At 35.7% G+C, this 22,704-nt stretch overlaps 1 protein-coding gene across 1 annotated transcript; it reads left to right on the top strand.

The window, feature by feature from the left end:
* Window positions 1-97: 97 nt before the first annotated feature.
* On the top strand, window positions 98-22,689 carry inpp5d (inositol polyphosphate-5-phosphatase D). The gene is made up of 27 exons (XM_079841843.1): window positions 98-859; window positions 1,513-1,576; window positions 3,952-4,099; window positions 7,013-7,178; window positions 7,335-7,475; window positions 7,596-7,686; window positions 8,997-9,074; window positions 9,170-9,247; window positions 10,033-10,156; window positions 10,460-10,566; window positions 10,714-10,816; window positions 12,488-12,684; window positions 12,875-12,992; window positions 13,107-13,203; window positions 13,316-13,454; window positions 16,404-16,512; window positions 17,713-17,801; window positions 17,918-17,999; window positions 18,105-18,194; window positions 18,316-18,426; window positions 18,549-18,628; window positions 18,711-18,798; window positions 19,178-19,324; window positions 19,440-19,503; window positions 19,703-19,927; window positions 20,563-20,999; window positions 22,253-22,689. The coding sequence occupies exons 1-27, from the start codon at window positions 720-722 to the stop codon at window positions 22,300-22,302; spliced, it is 3,363 nt and encodes a 1,120-aa protein (XP_079697969.1). The 5' UTR covers window positions 98-719; the 3' UTR covers window positions 22,303-22,689.
* The last annotated feature ends 15 nt before the right edge of the window (window positions 22,690-22,704 follow it).

The following is a 22,704-nucleotide window of genomic DNA, read 5'->3' as shown; positions in this document are numbered from 1 at the left end:
AACACCTGCATTAAAAGGGAATTTGCTCCATCACATCATGTTGAATGAACTTAAAAATTCTTGTACCGTCCATGTACATCTAATGTAAATGATAGATATAAATAACACCCAAATGCATGACTGAAGAAGTCCCTTCCCTTTCAGGACCAGTGGCTTGGTCAAAAAGATAAACTCAGAGCCTTTTAAACTGTAAATGTTTATCTACATTTCTCTACTTTGCATAATGGCCATTAGGTCGACACACATGCATGCATGGGTTGTCCTCCTCATAGTTTTGGTTAGCAGGGTTAATCATTGCCATTGAATGAAAGAATGCACTGTCGAGAACTCCTACACTACCACATTACACCTTTTTCATCTCTTTTGCGCTAAAAAAAGAGGTGTTGGAGCTGTGTGAACGTGTGAACAAGTCTTCTGTTCAGGCCTCCTCTCTTGCTCACTCTCTCTGAGTTTTTAAACTCTGTGTGCACAGAATGAGGAAGTTCACCCTTGTGTTTGTGGCAGCTTCCTTTTTGCAGCTTTCGCCCCTCTAACAGGAAGAGAGAGAAGCAGCGAGCCTAGAGCCAGACAGAGCAGGAGCGGCTATCAGTTCTAACAACGCCATGAAACAGACCGTGAGACTCTGAAGCCGGCCTCATGTTGATATCCTCTTGAATACTGCCGGGGCCAAAATAACCTGGGTGTCTCCAGACTGAGGAAGGGAGAAGTCTTTGGAAAGGATGTTTTCCAACCAGCCATGGTACCATGGCAATATCACACGGTCTACAGCAGAGGACCTCCTCTCCAAAGCAGGCAAGGATGGCAGCTTCCTCCTGCGGGACAGCGAATCCATACAGGGAGCTTATGCCCTCTGTGTTCTGTGAGTATTGCTTGCTGTAGATCTCATGTGGAAGGGCACACATGTTGTCACTAATATTAACGTGAAAGTTTTGAGTGTGTTTGAGTAGGAATGTGGTTTAACTTTGACATTTGCGGTGTGTTTGACAATTTGCAAGAGGTGACAATTAAGTCTGTCATAAAACATGCTTGGTTTTGTGGCACCGGCGCTGCAACCTTATTATATATAAACATGCGGGTTTTGAAATGACATATTTCAGAAATGGCTTCCTTCCTCCTACTTTGGGTGCATATTTTTAGCCACCAGGTAAAACGATAATTCCATATGAACTCTTTCCTAAAATGTATATCACCGTTGTAATCAGTATACAAAACAGGGGCCTGTTTGTTTGCAAACTTATCTCAGTTTCCCTGTTTCCTTGCAAATTGCACAGTATGTATGGTTCTGTTGAAGTGCGCTTTGTGAATGCAATGAAAAGTCCAATATGATTCCTTGTACAGTGAATTATTAACAAACAGTGTTGACTGAGACTGATGAAAGTGGGGTTTCCCATTATTGCTGCTTTCAGCAAGATGGCCCGTTTCCCTGTTTGTTTAAATGGTGACATATTAGATGACATTTGTTTTAACATGCATTATTTATGTTGCAGTTTTATTCTTCTCAATCTTTTGCAGGTACCAGAACTGTGTGTATACCTACAGGATATTACCAAATGAGGACAAAAAACTATCCGTCCAAGTAAGAAATCCTCAAGTTTGTACATGGTAGTTATTACTGACCTCTGTTGAGAATATTTTGCATTGGTTTCTTTGGCTTAAAAGCTTCCTGCAGTGGCTCTGCTTTCATACACGCAAAGACAGACAGGTGTTGCGTGTGCTGGGGGACTATTTTGAGATGCGCACCGAGACACTTCTGCTTGTGACGTCAATTATTCTAAAGTCACCAGAATGGTGTTTTGTTGTTGTCATGTTGCTTTAGTGAAAGTAAAGCTTTTGGTGGACCGCATTTGGACTCTTTGGACGCGTAAATCCCACTTAAAATCTCGTTCCTTGGGTACAAATATCAAACAGTGGCATCTGCAAACATCTAGAGATTTTCTTGGAACTAACTTCACTTTTTACCCATTGTTCCGCTCAATTTCACAGGTGAACCACAAGTGTAATTCATCACATTAACTATGTTCTACTTAAATTTGACAACTGAAAACACTTTTTGTCTCCATTTTGAACTATATTTTATTTAATTACTAAATATAGTGGCTATTGGAACCTTTTTCTGTTAAATGTTTTGCTCAAGAAAAGTGTTTGTGCTTCATTGTGCAATATTTCTTTCCATTGCAAAGAAATTCGTAGATTCTTTGGTCACACTGTCAACAACACCATTTATTTCCCTGTTGCACTAAAATGGTGGTCAAGTGAAAAAACAATACAAAAAGACAAAAAAAAAAAAAAAAAACTCTACAAAAAGTAGAGACAAATATACTCAATTCTCTGCTACTTACGTGTTGCGCTCATATAGTCTGCTGGTCACTTGACAAAACACTGTCCGTTTTTATGACTAGTTGCAAAGAACATCTGGCATCCCACAAGCCATTTACTATCTTGTGCTTGGTAATGAATGTGTGACCTTGTGGCAGTTGGTTCTTCAGCTGCCGAAGACTCTGAGACCGTTGTGTGGATGTCTTGTCTGTCAAGCTAGTATCTATTATGTCCTTTGCATTAAAGCAAGCATTGGTCTACCAGCGTGACAGTGCAGCTGCAAAACCAATTGGTGGTTTTATTCGAGCTATACAAAACTCTTAAACTCGTGACAAACAAAATAATGAAAGCATATCTGGTGACCTTTGATTATAATTTGCATTGTTCTCTCTTGGCGTTACATTTCGAAGTAACCTGCACTCAAGGGACGGGGCCAAACCAAAAACTGTTGTACAATGCCCTTCAATGTCTCTCTACCACAGTTCTTCCTCTTTCAAGCCTGCGTTGCAGCACAGCCTCAGTTTTAAATTATCCATCAGCGTGGGTGTTAAGCAAGCCACAGGGTTCCTCTTGCACCCCGCCTTGAATGGAAAGTAAAAAAAAAAATGTTCTTGTCATATAATTTAATTAGATTTGCAAAATTCTATTGAAATTCATAGTTTGAGCTGACCTTAAACCATTGAGCGTGTGGGAGGTTTTTTATGCAAAGATTACGCTTGTTTCCTATTGCCAGTCGGACATCTTGTGATTGGCCATGCTAAGATTCATGACGTGCTGAGATGATTTTGTGCGCAATGCTAAAATGCTGCCATTTTCCTTAAGTTTCTCCATAGCCAAAAGTATAAAGACTGTATCATTTTCAAATAAGGGGCTATACATTTGATCTAACATTTTGGTTGGTTGATGGAGGACAAAGTATACAGTAGGCCTATATGTGCAAATTTTTTCTGAATACGGTGTGCTTTTCCACATCACATACCGAATAAAATAAATATCATTAGTTTTAAATACATTTTTTGGGCTAGAATTTGTTCTTTGTATCACTCTAAAAAAAAAAAGGGTTCTATTTGGCACCAAAAATGGTTCTTGGCTCGTAATCATAGGGGAACCTTTTCAATTTTGGTACTTCAGTGGTTCTTCAGAGGTTCTTTGACTAAGGTGCTATATAGCACCGCTATCATATACAGAACGTGTTAAGATATGGTGCTATATAGCACCAAAAGTGGTTCCTCTATGATAACGACGAAGAACCATTTTTGGTGCCATATAGAACCTTTTTTTTTTTGAGTGCAGTATTGCAATTGGGTCAAAACATTTGCTGAGCATCAAGACGTAAGTCAAATCAGGTGACTAAGAGCTTATACTCCAAAGTCCCTTGGAAAAAGTGGCTTATAGACGCTATACTTGGCACCGACTGAGCAATTTTTAAAGGAAACCATGCAAAATGAAGAAATGAAATGTACCGCTATTGGTTTTGGTCAAAGGAAGAACAACTAAGAGAGTTACTGGAAGTATTGCTGGGAGTGCTGGACATGTTTATGCAAATATCGTAAAATGCCATAAATCTTGTACATTTGAACACTAGTCTTCAGAATAGCAGATCTTTCTTGTTCATCTGGAATCTTTGCTTTGTAGGCATCAGAGGGTGTGCCTATTCGGTTCTTCACTTTGCTGCCAGACCTGGTGGAGGCTTATTATAAAGAGAATATGGGTCTGGTCACACACCTTCAGTATGCTGTGCAGAAGGAGAAAGAGAAGGAGGAGGAGCCGGAGGAGGAAACAGGTAAGTGAATTACAATAAGCTTTGTCCATAGTTTCAGAAGCAAATTGATGGTTGCTGTTACAATGATAATGTACATAACTGAAGTGCAAAACCACTAGAGAAAATGCTTCTGTTTTGAAGTTTTCTCGTTTTATTTTTGTTACAAATTCTTATATTTTATTACAGAGAATATTATTAGCACAACAATTTCAGTGAAAAGCTTGATTAAAGCAGTGGTTCCCAAACTGGGGGGCCCGGAGTTTGAAAAAGGGGTGTGCAGCCAGGCTAAGGGATAGTGTAGGCTACAGTCAGCAGATTGTTATGCAAAAGAAACCTATTCAGGGTAAAACTTCTTTATGCAGCTACTTGCCACATAAATAATTAAACAGAAAATATTAATTTGGCATATTTTATGACACACACACAGTACCCGCTTGAACGGTATGTTATCAGTGGTAGAGGTTGTTGTCTGGGAATAACAGACCACTAGATGGCTCCCTGAAATACTCAATCAAGATTGAGTATTGCAGGGAGGCATGTAAAAATATAGACCTAAACGTTCCTCAATAAGCAGAATGGACAAGTTTGTGAAAGGACTGCCAGTGCCAGGTAAATGTAAAGCAGAATCTACTTAGAATGTCACTACTAGCTACCAAAGCAACGTCTACATAAGACGCAACCGGAGCGGTGGAACGCGACAAAAGTTTATAGAACCTATTAGCTATAATCAGTGATGTTGTCTGATGTGACTCGACACGATAAATTCCCGCCAATACTGTCACGTTTACGGTTGCAAAACCGTTCCGTATAATGCGGTATTTAAGGCATTAATGAAGCGTTCCGGATGAAGGCCATACGGAACGCAGTTTGTCCCGTATTCAGACATACGATCTAAATGGAGAATTAATCATTCTTTTGAGACATTCATTCTTTTGATTTGCGAACATAGCCGTTCGTGGAAGGCTTTAAGACCCAGCAGAATCCTATGAGTGGCTCGCGCTAAACGCAAATCCCTTTCAATTCACTACTGTTCGCGTTTTGATTTCGGCTTATCAGTTTTGGCGGATGCAAACTACGTTTATTGTTAACATTCAGCCATGCTCGAAAACATGAACTCTCCCTGAGGGAAGATGTGATCAAAAAGGGAAGTCGTCTTTAACTATTGTAAGTTAATATTGTTAAATTGAGAACATTGTTTTATATTTAAGTAACTTAGTGTATTCTTAACCTCATTATTCAAACACAAAATAACCAATGAAGTCCCAAGCACCAAAAGCAATCCTCTCAGTTTTCTTTAAGTGGAAAATTTGCATTTTCCTTTATTCATATGGTTGCAACAACATTTAGTTCAAAATGTGTTTTATTGGCTGATATTTCAAAGACGTTCAGAAATTATGCTTTAAAATTGTATGCCATAGTATGCATCTTCCTGACAAAAAAAAAATCCCTTTTAAGTTTATCATTTTCAATAGAGGTTGATGATATTTAATATCCATTGGTGTAGAAAATAAATATTAAATCATTTGTGCATGGAGCCATATTATATCTATGGGGCTGAACCATATAGGGCCTTTAAAATAAAGGTTACTAAAGAAAGGTTTATTACGAATGAGAATATAGAAGGATATTGAGATATATTGAATAATTTTAGAGTAACAGGCACAATATGGGGAAAATATGGTGGCAGACGGGAATTTTCAATTGTGTTGATAGAAGAAAAAAAAGAGATACATTATTTACATTATTTTTTATTTTTTTACATTATTTGTTATTCTGAAAATGTGTGACCATTGAAAATGTCTACCAATTTACTCATGGAGATGGAGCCACATTGAGATCCCTATATCTCTGGAAATTATTGAGCCTTTAAAATTAAGAAACCAAAAGTAAAAAGTGTTTTAAGAATTAGAATCTATTAAGTTATCTTCAAATGAGTTACAGGGGTGCAAACTTTGATCAAAAAACATGTGCTTTTCCCCCATTTTTTGACCTGTCACCGTTGGCATATAATGCAACAAAGATTGCATTATATGCCAACAAATAAAGTCAATAAAGTGTAAAAATAAAATAATTATGCTGCCATCTTTCTAAAGTCATTTTACACCCCTGTGAAATTTGTCATTCTGATCCCCACTACAAAATATTGAATTACTCAGTAAATATACATCCATCACATTTAATATTTTGTCTTTTTTTTCTTCATTTATGTTTGTTTTTCTTCAGAAACAAAATCCGGGAAAATTTCTGAAATTTGGTTGATTTTGACACGGAATGACCCAAATGTGTTTGTCTGAGAACCTTTTATACACACACACTTAACTGCAGATACTGAAATGACATACACTGTGTGGTACAGTACAAATATTTTGAGTGTCCCTTATTCTTTAACAAAGGCCTTCTGAAGCGAACCAATGCGGTTGTGTTAGAAAATATCAATATTTAAAACTCGGAAGAAAGTGTAACGCTTCTCCCAGTTCAAAACACTGACGCTATGTCCGACATACACCACGCCAGTTATGCTTTTTCCGTAAGTTGAATATGGAAAGAGGTCTGGTGGAAGCTAGATATTTTATTTCATAACTTTTATTTCATAATTGTTAAATATGGAAATTTTTCTTACACAATGCATCGCTTCTTACTGGGTGTGGATGTTCATCTGCTACCACCAAAATCCCATAGGATTTTGCAAGCAAGGTCATGTCTGAGAGTGCCTTTATGTGGGTGCATGTAGGCTTAAAAATATTTTTCTCTACAAAAGGGGGGCAGAAAAGGTTTGGGAATCACTGGATTAAAGAATTAATTAAGTTTTTTTCCCCTTTTCCATCATTATTCTCAATGTGGTCTCTGACAATTTGACCCCACTGTACTTTTGGGAACTATGTGACAGTAAATGTAAGCTTTGAAATTAATGGCATTGGTTCTCCATTTCCACAGAACAACCTAGTTTGCCACCTCAGTTGCCACCCAGGAATATCTCAAGTAGTGAAAGTAAAGATTGCCACAGTGATTCGTCCAGAGGAACGGATAGGGGAACAGAGCTTGTCCGTCCCACCATGTCAGACACCTATTTCCAGCGTTTGCAGCAAGTCGACATATCAAAGTAAAATTTATTTAGTACAATTTAATATTGCAAGATTTATCTGTCTTACGTGGATCAGTTCAATTTCTTGTTAAGTACATTATAATTGAATCCTATCTTGTCTGTCATTGTACTGAGTAGCTTTGTGTGCTAATGATTCTGATGTTCAATATCCAGTATATCAGAGGACCATCAGAAGTCCATTCAGGAGTATTTTCGCACATCTGTGTGCCTGGATGCAGAACAGGTGCAGAACGGGAACCCGACTCTACCCCACTTTAAAAAGCTCACACAGAGTATCTGCAAAAACCTAAACAGGTACAATTGTTCTGAAAAATGTGTGAATTCTGAAACCTTATCGCCCTTGTATGTTTGTATTGACACTTTTATTTATTGTGCATTTACTTGACATTAATTGACATTCCTACATGCTCGTAGTGAAATTGCTCGCACACTTCCGAGTCTTGAGGCACTGCAGAAAGTTTTGGATCAACCGCTGTCTCCTGGAGCTGGGAGACTAAGGACTCAGGTCAGTAAGCATGAATTAAACCCAGGACATTGAGGGGGACAAGTCACCCCAATAATTGGAAATGGCCAAATTGTCCCCTCCAATATTGGCTATTTCTTAATGCTGCTTTCCATTACGCACCGCCCTGTTAGTTGTTAGGATGGAAGACAGTTTAAAAATATTTTTTTTTAGGCTGGTCTGCCTCAGCGGTATAACAGTGCTCGTCAATGTCAAAATGGTGGCCAATAAGAGCAAAGAATGCGGGGCTTAATGTTTACTGAAGATGAGTGTGAATTCCAGTGCAACGCTTTTGGTTTTTACAGTGAAAGAGTGCGTGTGTGGTAAGATCTAAATGGCTAAACATTTAATATTTGACAACTGTTGGATATGTTTAACGACCCACAGTAACATACAGTGATGCAAACTACTCAAATTTTTTAAATATAGGCTAATTTCACAATTTTAAATTCAAAATATGCCATCATTTAAATGTCATTCATCATTTTTGTTATTACATTTTTGACATATTTGACATACAAGAGAGAATGTGTGCCTATTTTTAAATGAAATAGTAGAAATATATTTTAAATTGATTACAACTATATAGGCTACAATTAGACCTAGAACTTCTTTTACTTCTTCCTTATACCCTTAAATATCTTTTAATCCTTTTTTTATTTAATTTACAATGTTCAAGACATGGTTACGTCCTTGATTAAACCAAGAAGTGTTGTTCCTGATTTTAAATGTCCACCACCCTCCTGAGGTGACAACAGGAGCTGTGTAAGCCTCTCTGTGTTAATAATAAAATAAAATAAAGTAATTTAATGTATGAAAATTTGAAAATTCATTTCATGCACAACATTTTAAACTCCGGTATTGGGATCGCTTGTAACAACAGTACCCATTGTAAATGACTTACATAATTGACATAATTTAGGGGTTAAATAGTAGATTTCAAAGTGGCTTTTATTTGTAGCAGATAAATATTAAAATATTACAATCAATCTTGAGACAAAATGTGCAATAACCCACTGTTACAGATGTTAGAACCAAAGATGTGTTGCAACACTTTGCTGTTTCCCCTACAGACAAGTAAAGAAATGAGAAATGACAATAATATGTACCAAAAAAAAAAGAAAGAAAGGAAAGTGGTGTTGAGTTTATATATACACACACCACACACACACACACACACACACACACACACACACACACACACACACACACACACACACACACACACACACACACACACACACACACACACACACACACACACACACACACACATTTCTAATCTTTCATCTGTTGATTTTACTCTTTTCCAGCTTTCTGGAGATGCAAATCAGTCTGTGGCTTTCAAATTGGAGCAACTGACTAAGCTTATATATTCATTAGAAGACAAGGTAGCTCTGTTCTTTATTTATGGATGACAGCAAACATAGAAATAAAATTCTTATTGGGAACTTTATTGTAGACTAACATCCACTCTTATTTACAGACCAAGAATGCTGTGTTTGAATTTGTTGGATATGATGGAGGGCACAGAAAGTCACTTATTCCTCCTGTGATGTTCGAAGTAAGAAATGAGATACTACTTTTTTGGTAACACTTAACATTATTTAACAATAATGGTAACTACATTAGTTAACAAGAACAATACTTCTGCAGTATTTATTCATCTTAGTTAATATTAACCTCAACGTTTATTAAGACATTTTTAAGATCAAAAGTTGGGTTGCACTTATTTTACAGTGTGTGCACTTTCGTTACAGTGTAAGAAAGTACTGGCACTATAAGGTAACTATAAGGTAAGGTTAGGGTTAGGGTTAGTACCTAGTTATTACCCAGTTATTGTAATTATAATAAGTACATAGTATGTACATTGGGAACAGGACTGTAAAATAAAGTGCTACCAAAATTTGTATCTATTAATGTTAGTTAATATATCACTGTGCACTGAACATGAAAATTTGTATTAACTATGTTTCTTTATTGTTAGTTCATGGTAAAGTGTTACCTATTTTATTCAAATAAAGGATTCAATTACTTAGTATATTAGTACAAGTATACTATAAATTAATGTTGTTTGATTGCTATATATAGCCGAAGTGAAAGTCATGGTGACCTGTAATCTTCTTAACCTTCTTCCTGCTTGTAATGATGTCATGATAATGAAAGTATTGACGTTTTCATTGCGTCGGCTCTGCACTCCAAAACCACATGCAAATTAGTGTTATGTTTGCCAGTGTGGCTATAGGTGATGACATTTGCCTCTGCACACAGCCATCATAGAGAACCTTTGTAACGATTTTTGAAATGCTGAATTTGATTTGACTTTATTGTCCTTTTCTGTGTTAACAGGTTAAATGCGACTCCCTTGGTATTTCAAACAAAATGTACCTTAAAGTAGATGTGGAAGGTGGGAAGGTTTACTTCAAGAAGTCCAAAGATGGACCTGAGGATAAATATTTTGTGCACAATAAAAGTATGCTGAACCACTTCATCACTTACATAACCACATACATTTGAATGTGACGACAGTGTTTCAATATTGACAAGTCAGCAAAATAAACATTGATAGGATGATCAGGACACAAAGCGTGAAGCAGTCTTCATCCTGAAGGGTTGTGATAATATGCATTATCCTGCTTACTTCAACTTATTTTCTTATGTAAAAGAAATTGCAAATATACAGTTCTGTCCTTGTACTAAATATTTCAGCTCAGAATTCCGTGTAAACAAAAATTACCAGTAAATAATGGGAACATGCCAAATTCTTAATTTTCAGTCTTGCAGTTGGTGAAGTCACAGAAGATGCATAACAGACTAGCATTGGTGGTAGAGACAGAGAAGGAAAAAACACAGCGCAAAGACTTTGTATTTGATGACACAAAGGTAAAAATCCCACTGTGTTACTGTAGCGATGAACATTTGTTTGGAGGGCAGTCACATAAATGAAAAATAATATACAGATTTCATCTTTTTGTGTGTGTTTTTAATGGGATCCTGTGTGTAAATGTGTATCTCAAAACACATTTTCAGAAAAGAGAAGGCTTCTGCCAGCTTCTACAGCAGATGAAGAACAAGCACTCAGGAAAACCTGAGCCGGATATGATCACCATCTTTGTTGGCACCTGGAACATGGGTAAGATACATTTACTGTAGCCTATTAGCATTTAGTATATATTTCAATTTATTTAGTCCAAAAAGCTTCTCAAGGTCTCCTGAATTTAGATATTTTTGGAGCTGAAGCACAAAATATTGTGATATAAGTGCTGTTCACTGTTTTTTTTTTATAATCTCACTAGCTTACTTATGAAAAAACAAGTTCACTTTAGCATATTTTTTTAAGAGAACTTATCACGGAAATAATATACTTTAAAAGAATATACTTAAGCGTGAACTGAATGTGGTGCTTTCGAACACTCAGTGGCATGTCATTTACAGTTAAATGAAAATGTATAATGGTTAAAATGTATAAGAATTGCAATTAGTTAAGTTTTTTCTTTACAAACTTTCAAGGACTTCCGTACATTTTTATATGTAATTTCATAATTCTATTATCTTTGAAATATGGCTAAAGTGTACTGACAAATGTACTGATATGCATTCATGGTAAATCATTAAAAAAAAAGTAATTTCTATGTCATTTTTTATGTCATATCATGTATATAATTACACATTTGCAAAGTTGCAATTTACTAGCCTACATTTTAAAAATATTAAAGGTGCACTATGTAATTTTTTTCAGTAAAATATCCAAAAACCACTAGGCTAGTGTTATATATTTTGTTCAGTTGAGTAATTACAATATCCTAAATGTTTCCAACTGTTTGTAAATCGTGAGAATTATTACACAATTTTACCCAAGGAACTATTAATTATTATTGCTATTTTACCCAAATAGCAGGGACGTGTGAGGGAGTCGCCTGTCAATTCCGTCATATCTGTGTTACTCGGTTTGCGGTTTTATTTTGCAGAAACGCTTTACTCTCACTGCAGTGTGCAACAAGTGTCATAGCAGCCACCGAGCGAACGCACAGAGTAACTTCATAACATCATTTTCAACACACTAAGATGTATCTAATATGATAAACAGAGCTGCGTTACCTCATACTCATGACCGGAAATAGCGGAAATGGCCCCAGCGACTGTGGCATAATAAAAGTCCCGCCGGCGACTATGCCATAATAAAAGTACCGCTACTCGCAAGGCGTGTGTTCCGCTCTTCTTATTAACAATCGCTCCTGCGGCCTTCCTCTGGTCCACAACACTCGGACCTGCTCTGCTTCATACTATAGTAACGTTAATAATCTCATCCATGAACATGATTTCTGCCCGAGTCCTATCCCGATTCTTTTCCACCGCTGTGAGGTGAAGACGACATCTCCCATGAATCCTTGCTCAAACTTGGCGTCATCAAACTACACCTTTGTTTTAGTATAGGCGACCTCTAGTGGACGGAAAAGTTACATAGTGCAGCTTTAACTTTAAATGTAATATCAAATAACACCACAGTTCAAATTACAATAAGGTATTTGTGCTTTAATATGTTTGTCAAGACATCAAAGTAAGTGTACTTTTTTAAAAGCATGACAAAAGTATTAAAACACAATGATTTAAAATGTACTTCAAAGTAAAACTTTTAATTTGACATTAGTTACACAGTCATGAAAGTGTGCTCTTTTTAAGTGCAGCTTCCATGAGTGGCTATTGGTTACAATAATATAATATTATCTGTAAGTACAATTTTTTTGGTATAAGCAATTAAATGTACACTAACTAGAGATGAAGTGAACATGTTCTGTCCATTCAGGAAATGCAAATCCACCACAAAACATCACTTCCTGGTTGCAGTCAAAGGGTCAGGGAAAAACCCATGATGACACAGCCAATCAAATCCCACATGATATCTATGTAATTGGGACACAGGAGGACCCATTGGGAGAGAAGGAGTGGATAGAAACCCTTAGGGGAGCCCTTAGGGATATAACCAACATTAGCTTCAAACAAGTAAGTGACACAAAACCCAACAAGAAGGCTTGGGGTGCCTTATGTGGTTTGCATATTATGTCAGCTCATTCTATATTCTATATGCAATAATGACATGCTATCTATGTTATGACTCCTGATGTGTATGAATGTGTTAAATGACCTATCATATAAGCTAAATGATGACAACTGTATGTTTGGTTTTTAACAGATAGCCACTCAGACACTGTGGAGTATACGAATTGTGGTTCTAGCCAAGCCGGAACATGAGAACCGCTTCTCTCACGTCTTCTCTGATAGTGTTAAGACCGGCATAGCTAATGCTCTGGGTTTGTTTATAGCTTTTTTCCCAAAATAAATAGAATAGGAAATGTAAAGCAAGCTGTATATATTACTTTGTTGTATGTGAAAAGCTAATTATGTGTGTATATGTGTGTTTAAAGGGAATAAAGGAGCAGTGGGGGTGTCTTTTATGTTTAATAGAACCTCCTTTGGGTTTGTCAACAGTCACCTGACCTCAGGAAGTGAAAAGAAACTGAGGTAAGCCACAACCCAAAAATATGCCTGTGAGACAAATGAGACATTGACATAAAATACACATGAATAATAAATGATATTACATTTTGTAACTCGATTACTGTACCTTTTTTAGACGAAACCAGAACTACATCAGTATTCTGCGTTTTCTGAATCTGGGAGATAAGAAACTTAATCCTTTTGACATCACACATCGCTTCACACATCTCTTCTGGCTGGGGGATCTGAATTATAGGGTTGAGTTGCCATCACAGGTAGGGTCAAATTAAAGAACACAGATGCAGCCGGATTATTTCCATATTGACAAACACAATCAGTTAGCGTCTGGTTTAAGACATGCTTTTTTGGGCAGTAAATATTGGCGCAAACACCAGTAAATTGACGAGCGCAAACCTTTGTAAATCACCTCGCATGATTCATTTAAATACTCTCCTCCCATACATTTTGCGTATGAAAATGAAACTCCTACAAATGCATATGCAATATGGTCAGACGGGAAAATAACCATGTCCATGCCTTTTCAGCGCAAATTCTTCACTGCGTGTCTTTAGTAATTCTTGACGGTAGATTTTTAATGCCAAAAGAGGGTTTGCGTTGGTGTAAGCTGTTAGTAAATCTGGCCCGTAATTTCAAAAAGATAACTTGAACTTGATAACTTGTTTTGCAACTGGGGTGACTAACTGTACATAAAGATGACTTACATTTAAAAAAATTACAGCCAAAGGAAAAAAAAAAGTTCAGCTAACTGAAAATAATAAGGCAACCTATCACACTAAATTTTTTCGCTCAAATAATTTGCTCCGGTTAAAATCAGCTTAAAAACCTTTGTTCGCAGGTAGTCTTTTGAATTTAAAACTTCTTGTCAAGGCAATGCAAGCAGCTACAATCCTTGTTTTTTCATCTCCATGTTTTATTTTAAAAGTTAGCTACACAACATGAACATCATTTGCCTCTTACAACTAGAGGCACACAATTTACCCATTTCACCCGGGCAACGAAAAGCGCATTTACCTCAGCAGACAGATCTCAAACATGGTGACGATCAACAATTGTAATTCAGTCAAAATATGAACTCTGACCCATATGACAGCTAAATAACAGTGACAAACAACAGCAACAGCATAAATCAAGCCGGTTAATGCAAAGCAATAATAATTTTTATATAATAGCTACCACATGATTTTTTCAATGCATGCTGACAACTGGCACAACATTGTTGAATGTAAAATAGTTTGTTCAGATAACTCAATTTAGATAGTTGAGACAACATTTAGACAAGTTTTGGACAAATACTTGAGAATCTAAGTAAGGTCAAGAAAACAACTTTTATTTGCAACCTGTTATGAACATTCTTGTTTAGTTCACTCAAGATAATAAACCGACTCATCCCAAATAATCTTTGTTCAAGCTATTTTCACATTTGTTCGAAGAAAATGTTTCTAACAAAAGTTCTTACTTAGATTCTCACACATTTGTCCAAATGTTGTCCCAACTTTACAAATTGAGTTTTTTGAATGAACATTTTTACATTCAACAATGTTGTACCAGTTCCTTGCATGCATTGCAGCTTGAGAAAATTATGATTATTTTATTGCTTTGTATTAAAGGTGCACTGTGTACATTTTTGCACCTTCTAGCGGTGAGCTTGCGAATTGCCCACCGTTCACCCCTCCTTGGCCGACACAGGACAAAGATGTTGTCGTCTGAGACAGCAGAGAGTAGCTAGCGCTCTGTAGAGCAGTTTAGGGCTACTGTTGAAACATGGCGGATCAAAATAGGGACTTCACTCTAAGGGGACCTGTGGTGTATGTAGATAGAAATGGCTCATTCTAAGGTAATAAAAACATAATGGTTCATTATGTAAAGTATAGTTATTACATAGTTATGTATATAATATTGCATTTCTGTCAATAGATCCTCATAAATACTACACAGTGTACCGTTAACCGGCTTGATTTATGCTGCTGTTGTTGTTGTCACTGTTATTTAGCTGTCATATGTTTCAGAATTCGTATTTTTACTGAATTACAGTCGTTTGAGATTTGTGTTGACATGAGTGTGTTGAGGTTTAGAACTATAAATTAGTTGAGTTAACTTAAAAAGTTCAGGGCGATAGGTTGCCTTATTTTTTCAAATTGGCTCAACTTTTTTTTTTTGTTTGGTTGTCTAGACAAGAAGTTTTAAGTTCAAAATATTACCTGGTACTCATTAGATTAACAAAAATATTTAAGTTGATTTTAACTGGAGCAGTTTTACTTTTTACAGTGTAGGGTTTTAAAGTATACTCTATTATTAATGCATGTCAAATGCAAACACAAGAAAATAAGTGGTTCATATCAGAAACTACTTTTTATTTTCTGTCTGATAACAGTAATTTTACAACATTTTATTGCAAAATTAAGTAATTTTAATTGTATATATAGCAGATGGCTACGTGTGAAGTTTATTATTTTTTATTTTATAATTACTGTGAATGTATAATTTATGAGTTCATGTAAAGTGAGAGACTTCACACCGTAGAACCATGATCAGACATTTTTATACATTTTAAAATGAATATACAATATACTATCAGCTTTTTTTTTTATTGTGATTCTAGAAAAGATCAAACATGGTTTTAATCAAAATAGTTGATTAAGGTTTAAAACTGATTGTACACTAAGCACTTTGACCTCCTATGAGATTTTCTCACACAGACATCAAGAATCAGCCTATGAATCTCAACAATGGTGACATTCATACCGCAATGCATTCTGGGAGCCATGGATGAGTTTTGCATGATGCACCCAGAATGCATTGTTAACTTGTTGCAACTTGTATGCGTGTTAACTTGCATTTACAAATCGAATTTACAATACTAGGTTGGTCCAACAATTGTTGAACCAACTTATTTTGACCAGTTAAGCCAACTTTTTTGCATTGAATTGTCCAGTTAACTAAAACATTATTATTAGTCAAAATTTTTGTGAGTTGGATTTTTTTACAGTGTATGTTGATAAAAAAAAGTGTCTACAGACAAATTATGCATCAGTCACCCACATTATGATACTTTGAGGCATGAACTGCCTTTGTGGTTTAGAGAGCTTGCTTGTATTCAGAAAAGGCAGTTCCTCTATTAAGACAAGAGCTGTGACGTATTGCCGTTCCTGACATCGACTGACAGGAAAAGACAGAACTTTTGCAAAGTTGTTTGCTCTTTGCAGGAAGCTGAGAACATTGTGATGAAGATCAAACAGCAGCACTATCAGGAACTGCTGTCCAGAGATCAGCTGAGCATAGAGAGGGAAGATAAAAAGGTCTTCTTAGAATACGGTGAGAACTCACCTCTCTTTCATTAACCTAAACTCACTGCAGATACACAGAATCAGTTCTGACCACAACATACAAGCTTTTTGTGCCCATAGAATAGGAACTTGTAAAAAAAAATATTGTTATAGATAAAATATTGTTTAGTTATGTTGTTATTATTTTGAAAGTAGTATTGGTGATGTAGCATGTGTGCATAATTTAACTTTTATTTTCAATTACCAATAAATTTTTTTGACAAACTCATTACTCAACTACAAAGTTACTCAATGCCCATCCCTAGACCCAACACCTTTAGTTACAAATAGAGCAATGTTGAAATTATAAACAGGTGTTTACATGTTCACCTGTTAATGGCTCACTTATAGTTTCTCTCACAGATGGGATGGGATATGAGAGTAATTTAATTTAAAAAAAATCGCACACATCAACTTTGAATCATTTAGAAATTGAAGACATCATGCTAATAACTGGAGGTTTACTAACTTTAATCCAAACCAGGGGTTTTAGGATTTTCTTTTGATAGTTTGTATGATCATTTTTGCATTATCATTATGTGTAGCCTACTAACATCAAAATACTATATAAGGTACTATGAGCTAAATTTAGAAGAAACACAAACACTACTGTTCAAAAGTTTGGGGTTGGTAAGATGTTTTTGCTAAAGGTATCTCATGCTCACAAAGGCTGCTTTTATTTACCAAAAAAATCATTGAAATATTATTATTTTTTTTTTTTAAGTTTTCAATTCTATTATTTTTAAAATGTTATTTATTTCTATTATGGCAAAACTGAATTTTCAGCATCATTACTTCAGTCTTCAGTGTCACATGATCTTTCAGAAATAATTCTAATATGCTGATTTTAATGCCCAAGAAACATTTCTTATTATTATCAATGAAAAAAAAAAAGTTGTGCTGATTAATATTCTTTAGTGGATACAATTATACATTTTCTTTGATAAATATATTGTTCAAAAAAATGTTTGAAATGTCTTTACTATCTCTTTTGATCAATTTAATGCATACTTAATCAATACAGGTATACATTTTTATCCATAAAAAATCCTGCTGACCCCAAAGGTTTGCACTGTTGTATACATATGTATGGTATATATATATCACAGAGGTATATTATGCCAAATTTGTTGAGGAAGAAGCTGGCTTAGTATCAGATACCATTCCATTCATATGTTTTACTTTACAGTGGAGGAGGAGATTACATTTGCCCCCACGTATCGTTTTGAGAGAGACACACGGGAGAGATATGCCTACACTAAAGCCAAAGCCACAGGGGTATAGCGTGAAAGCCACCATGCATCTGAACAACCATCCCCATAGAGCATATATATTATAAAATGGAATTTAATGATGAAAATCCTCTTGACATAAATATTTTATCTCACAAACAGACAAAATACAATTTGCCTTCATGGTGTGATCGTGTGCTTCGGAAGTCCTACCCTATGGTGCATGTGGTTTGCAACTCATATGGTTAGTTCATAAAAAAATTTATAAAATTTTTAAGTTGTATAAAAAGGTCAATGCCGATGAAAGACAACATTTCATTAACCAATATTACTTTTTGATTTTTTTTAGGATGCACCAATGATATCATGACAAGTGACCATTCCCCTGTATTTGCCACATTTGATGTTGGTGTGACTTCTCAGTTTGTCTCAAAAAATGGTATGATGTAAATATTTCACTATGGCAACAATCCCTTTTAAATAGAGAAACGTTGCATCCTGGCCAGCTGTCTTGTGCATTGTACTGATGCACTAATTATTAAATATTTTGCTTTTTACAGATCTGTCAACAGATGCTCAGGGTGCTATAAAGATCATGAACTGTGTGGCTGTTCTTTTGACTAAATCAAAGACCAAGTTCTTCATTGAGTATCACTCAAGCTGCTTGGAGAGTGAGTAGCTATATCCATTACACATTCTTAAATTATCACAAATCATTTTTTTCTTTGTAAGAACGCATAAGCTACTGCAAAAAGAGAAAAATGAAGTTAAATACTTCCAATTGATTTTCTAGGGTTTGTGAAGAGTCCTGAAGGAGAAAACCAAGAGAACACAGAGGGCTCAATAAAAGTACGATTTGGGGGACAAGTTGAGGTAAGAACTCTATTTGAGAAATATACATATATTGAAAGCTCAGCTATCACGTTTACATTATCTTTGTGAAATCACTTTGCAGCTCACGCCCATCATCGCAGACCCAGAATACCTCCTTGATCAGCACATCCTCATTTGCGTTAAATCTACAGATTGTGATGAGTCATATGGTAAGGTTACCTAAAATGTGTGAAAGTTTACTAGCACACGCATGCCCGTACTTTTAGCTGTTTGCAAGCACATCATTTTCTGATTAAAGAAAACATTTTAAGGCTCATAGTTTATTAGGAAAACTGTGTTTAACGTGCACCACAACTATTGAAATATTCCTGTAAACATGAAATCGGAATATTCCAAATAAACTGAATAAATGTTCAATGTTAAAAAGATTGTTCAGCCATGGTGAATATTCCGAATAAGGTGTTTACGTGGAATATTGACTTTATCTGGTTATAGCATATGTTAAATAATCAGAGTAAGACCATATTCTGATTAGTATTGGAATATTCGTATGCATGTAAACACAATCACGCTGCTCTCTGTCTGTAGGTGAGGGCTGTGTTGCTCTGCGTTCTGCTGAAAGCTCTTACACTGAGTTCTCTATCAAACTCACCCATCATGGGGAGTACACAGGCCTTCTAACAGGTGGCGTTCAACTCCCCAAATCGGAAGGAAAACAGGCAGAGAAGCTGTATGGTGAGTGCACAATGTTTTTCTGTACAGCAAGGCCTGATACAACCAGTCCAGAATAATGTAATGTTTTCCTTGCTGGCTATGTTCCATTCCTTAAAATTATGTTTCTTTATTCCAGATTTCATTAAAGTCGGAGATGACCCAGGAGCTGGTAAAGGCAAATCAGGAGATAATACCAAAATGTAAATATTACCATTTCCCTCTTTGCTATTTACATTTATTCATTTAGCAGATGCTTATATCCAAAGTGTTTGGTTATTCTTTTATTATGTTTTCGATCAAAATGACACGTTATATTTTCTAATTCACTTTGACATTCTTCACAAAGATTAGATGCGGTTATGTTTGTACAGATAAATAACTTTTGACATTCTTTGACAGATCTTCTTCATTCCTCACCACTGATATAACTAACCCCAGTTATATGGGTGTTGGCTACAAGAGCAATAACCAGGCAGACAGGGGCTCCGGCAACATTATATCCCCAAGAACAGGGCCATCCTCTGGACATTCATCTAAGGACATGACGCATGGCAATCTCTCCCCAAAAAAGACTAGTTATGACCATGCTACATCCAGCCCAACTACAAAGACATCAAACCCTATGTAAGTATATTTTGACATTTTTATCACTGTTATCTCATCAATATATCCGTCATGTCATCATCAAAGGTCTTTGATTTAGTCAAATATAACAAAGGTTATCTGCCAAATTAGAGAGTTTTTAATTTATGAGCGTCAGTCGATGTTGGATACTTATTGTGCATGATAATTTGTCCTTTTTTACTTTTAGACCGCTTTTGCTGTCATGTAACACTCAAAGTTAATCACTATGGTTTAATAACACGGTACATGTAATCTTTAGCAAATCTCAGAATTAATACATTTTTCATATTGTATATTATGGCATGTTGTGTTCCCTTAAATCACTTTTAGTATTTAAACAATAATAACAGGAATCTAGAATTTTAACATCTGCCATTTATTGGATGTCAGCCATCATAAAGAAAAAGATCACTTTGATTATGGTGCGTTCCTAATATTTTTGATACATTTAAATGAATATTTATAAAAAAAATGTCTGAAATTTTTCTCTGTTACTGAGACTATAATTAAAATACTATTTTTGATTACCAAAACAAAAAACTGCGTACAAACAAACACTTGACAGTTTGCATCTATTAAAGTGATTCCAGATGAATTTACTAAATTACATTTTGCACGTTTGTTTTTGGTTACAGATCTGAGGATGGGCAACCTCCAGAGATGTTTGACAATCCCCTTTATGGCTCAATGACTGGATCACGAGGGGGGAAAGACCATCTCTCTCCTCTAGATCCTCATTTCTCCTTTCCCAAAACAGACCTTGATGCCGAACGTCAGCCCCCTGTTCCGACCCCTCGCTATCGCTCCTTCACCTGTTCTGAAACCAAACCTCAGTCATCATCAGCCGCAAGCAGCATGAGCAGCGGTCTACAACCCCAGAGCATCACCAAGAAGCCCGTGGTGCCTTCTCGCTCTGAAGGGGGCATGATTGGGCCTAACAGACCTCCGGTGCCTGTGAAGTCTCGCTCTGGTCAGCCACAAGAGCTTCAACCAAAGCCCAGAGACTACAGAGACAGCTCAGAGCTCCCATCCAAGATACGACCACAAACCAGACCAGGCCAACCCAAAGATGGTATGATAACTAAATGATCCCCATTCCTTCCTTGCGGAAGACTGTAGACTAGGGCTCTCAATCGCATCTGTCAACTGACAGCGAAATTTCAAGGTGGTTGCATGTAGACAGCTCCAGTGATTATAATCGAAGCTTACCCAAGCCATTAGGCTCAAAAAATATCCTTATTACACTATTTATAATGTTTTTGAAAGAAGTCTCTTATGCTTACCAAAGCTGCATTTATTTGATTGAAAATACAGTACAAACCAGAGGTGTTTCAAGCCTTGCATCAGTACTGGGGTACAGGACCCCATAAAAAGAAAAAAGTAGGTTCTTATTTATTTTTATTTTTTTTTAAATACAGTTTTTGATATACATTTTCTTTGCCTAAAGTATAGAGTTGTTAAAAAGCTATAATTGTCATTGATAAGCAATAGAAGACTTTTGCAAGTTTTTTTTTCCTACAATGGATTGTAGGTAAATATCTACCTCATCCAGCGCTCTTTTTGTTTTCTGTCTTATAAAATATCATGTTACTATTTTGGTGTGAGAAACTACTGCAAATAATTCGACGTGTGCATGAACTGTCCTAATCAAACAGAATCGCGAACGATTTCAGAGGTTTTTGCAAACCCGTATTAGATTAATTCACAAATCTGAGATAGTTAATTCCAATTCTAAACCGCTGAAAGAAAACACACCACATGATTGTTTCTGTTTATTGTTTTACAGTGTGTAACACCAAGGACCATGCTGGAAATAAGTATTTTTACTTTAGCATGTTATCCTTTTGGATTACTGTTTCTTTCTTTTTGTACCGGTTTGATCCAGAAATAAAATCAATCAATCAATCAATCAATCAATTGTTGAAATATTCTCAGAGAAAATGATTCTCAGGTCTCTATACAGCAATCTTAATTGACCCATAGGGATTTATCAGTAATATTTCTTATTATTATCAATGTTGAAAACAGTTGTGCTGCTTAATATTTTTGTGTAATAATATTAATATTACTGTTTTTACTGTATTTTTGATTAAATAAATCCAGCTTAAGTGAGCATTAGAGACTTCTTTGAAAAACATTTAAAAATCTTAATTATTCTAAACTTTTGTCTGGTTGTGTTTAACTAATAGAACGCTTAGTTTAAGGATTAGATATTTCATACTAAGTATTTTTATTTTATTTTATACAATTGTAATTTATATTTAATTATTCAACATTTATTTAAATAATTTCCCCTTCTTTTTCATTTGCAACATCCATCCTCAGTGCATCATGAGACGTCACAACCTCTGAAGATGGGTCGGCCTTTAAAATGATTTTCTATTGGTATGCCCATGGCAAGAGACCTTTCAGCGCTGGTGTGATCTTCATGTCTGATGCTTGCGATTCTGTACTGGACAAAAGCCATAAGCTTCTTAGTCTCTGAGGACTCAAATTAACAAGTGCATAAACAATAAAAGGAACTTGGGTATTGATTTTAAAATGATGATGAATGTTTCACAGTTTGAATGTTACTGCATATAGTCGTAGATAGAGCAATCATTTTCATCAACCTGTTTCAACATTCCTTCTTGCTTTAAATATTTTATAAAATGGAGAAAAGTTGTAATCTTCTAATAAAACCAAGTGTTGTACAGTTATTCTTTTGTTTGTTTTTTGTCTAGAAATGTGCACTAATGACTAAATAAATGAATTGTTTCAGCATTTAGGCCACCATT

This window comes from Gobio gobio (genome assembly GCF_949357685.1).
Source record: "Gobio gobio genome assembly, chromosome: 17".
Classification (NCBI taxonomy): domain Eukaryota; kingdom Metazoa; phylum Chordata; class Actinopteri; order Cypriniformes; family Gobionidae; genus Gobio; species Gobio gobio.
Note: the sequence above shows the minus strand (reverse complement) of the source record. Positions and strands in the feature narration are given on the sequence as shown.

Bases quoted from the DNA above. Each gene is read 5' to 3' on its own strand.
- inpp5d (XM_079841843.1), top strand. From the start codon at position 720: ATGTTTTCCAACCAGCCATGGTACCATGGCAATATCACACGGTCTACA. The intron at 1,577-3,951 runs GTAAGAAATCCT...TTTGCTTTGTAG, and splicing joins ACAAAAAACTATCCGTCCAA to GCATCAGAGGGTGTGCCTAT. The intron at 19,504-19,702 runs GTAAATATTACC...ATTCTTTGACAG, and splicing joins TCAGGAGATAATACCAAAAT to ATCTTCTTCATTCCTCACCA.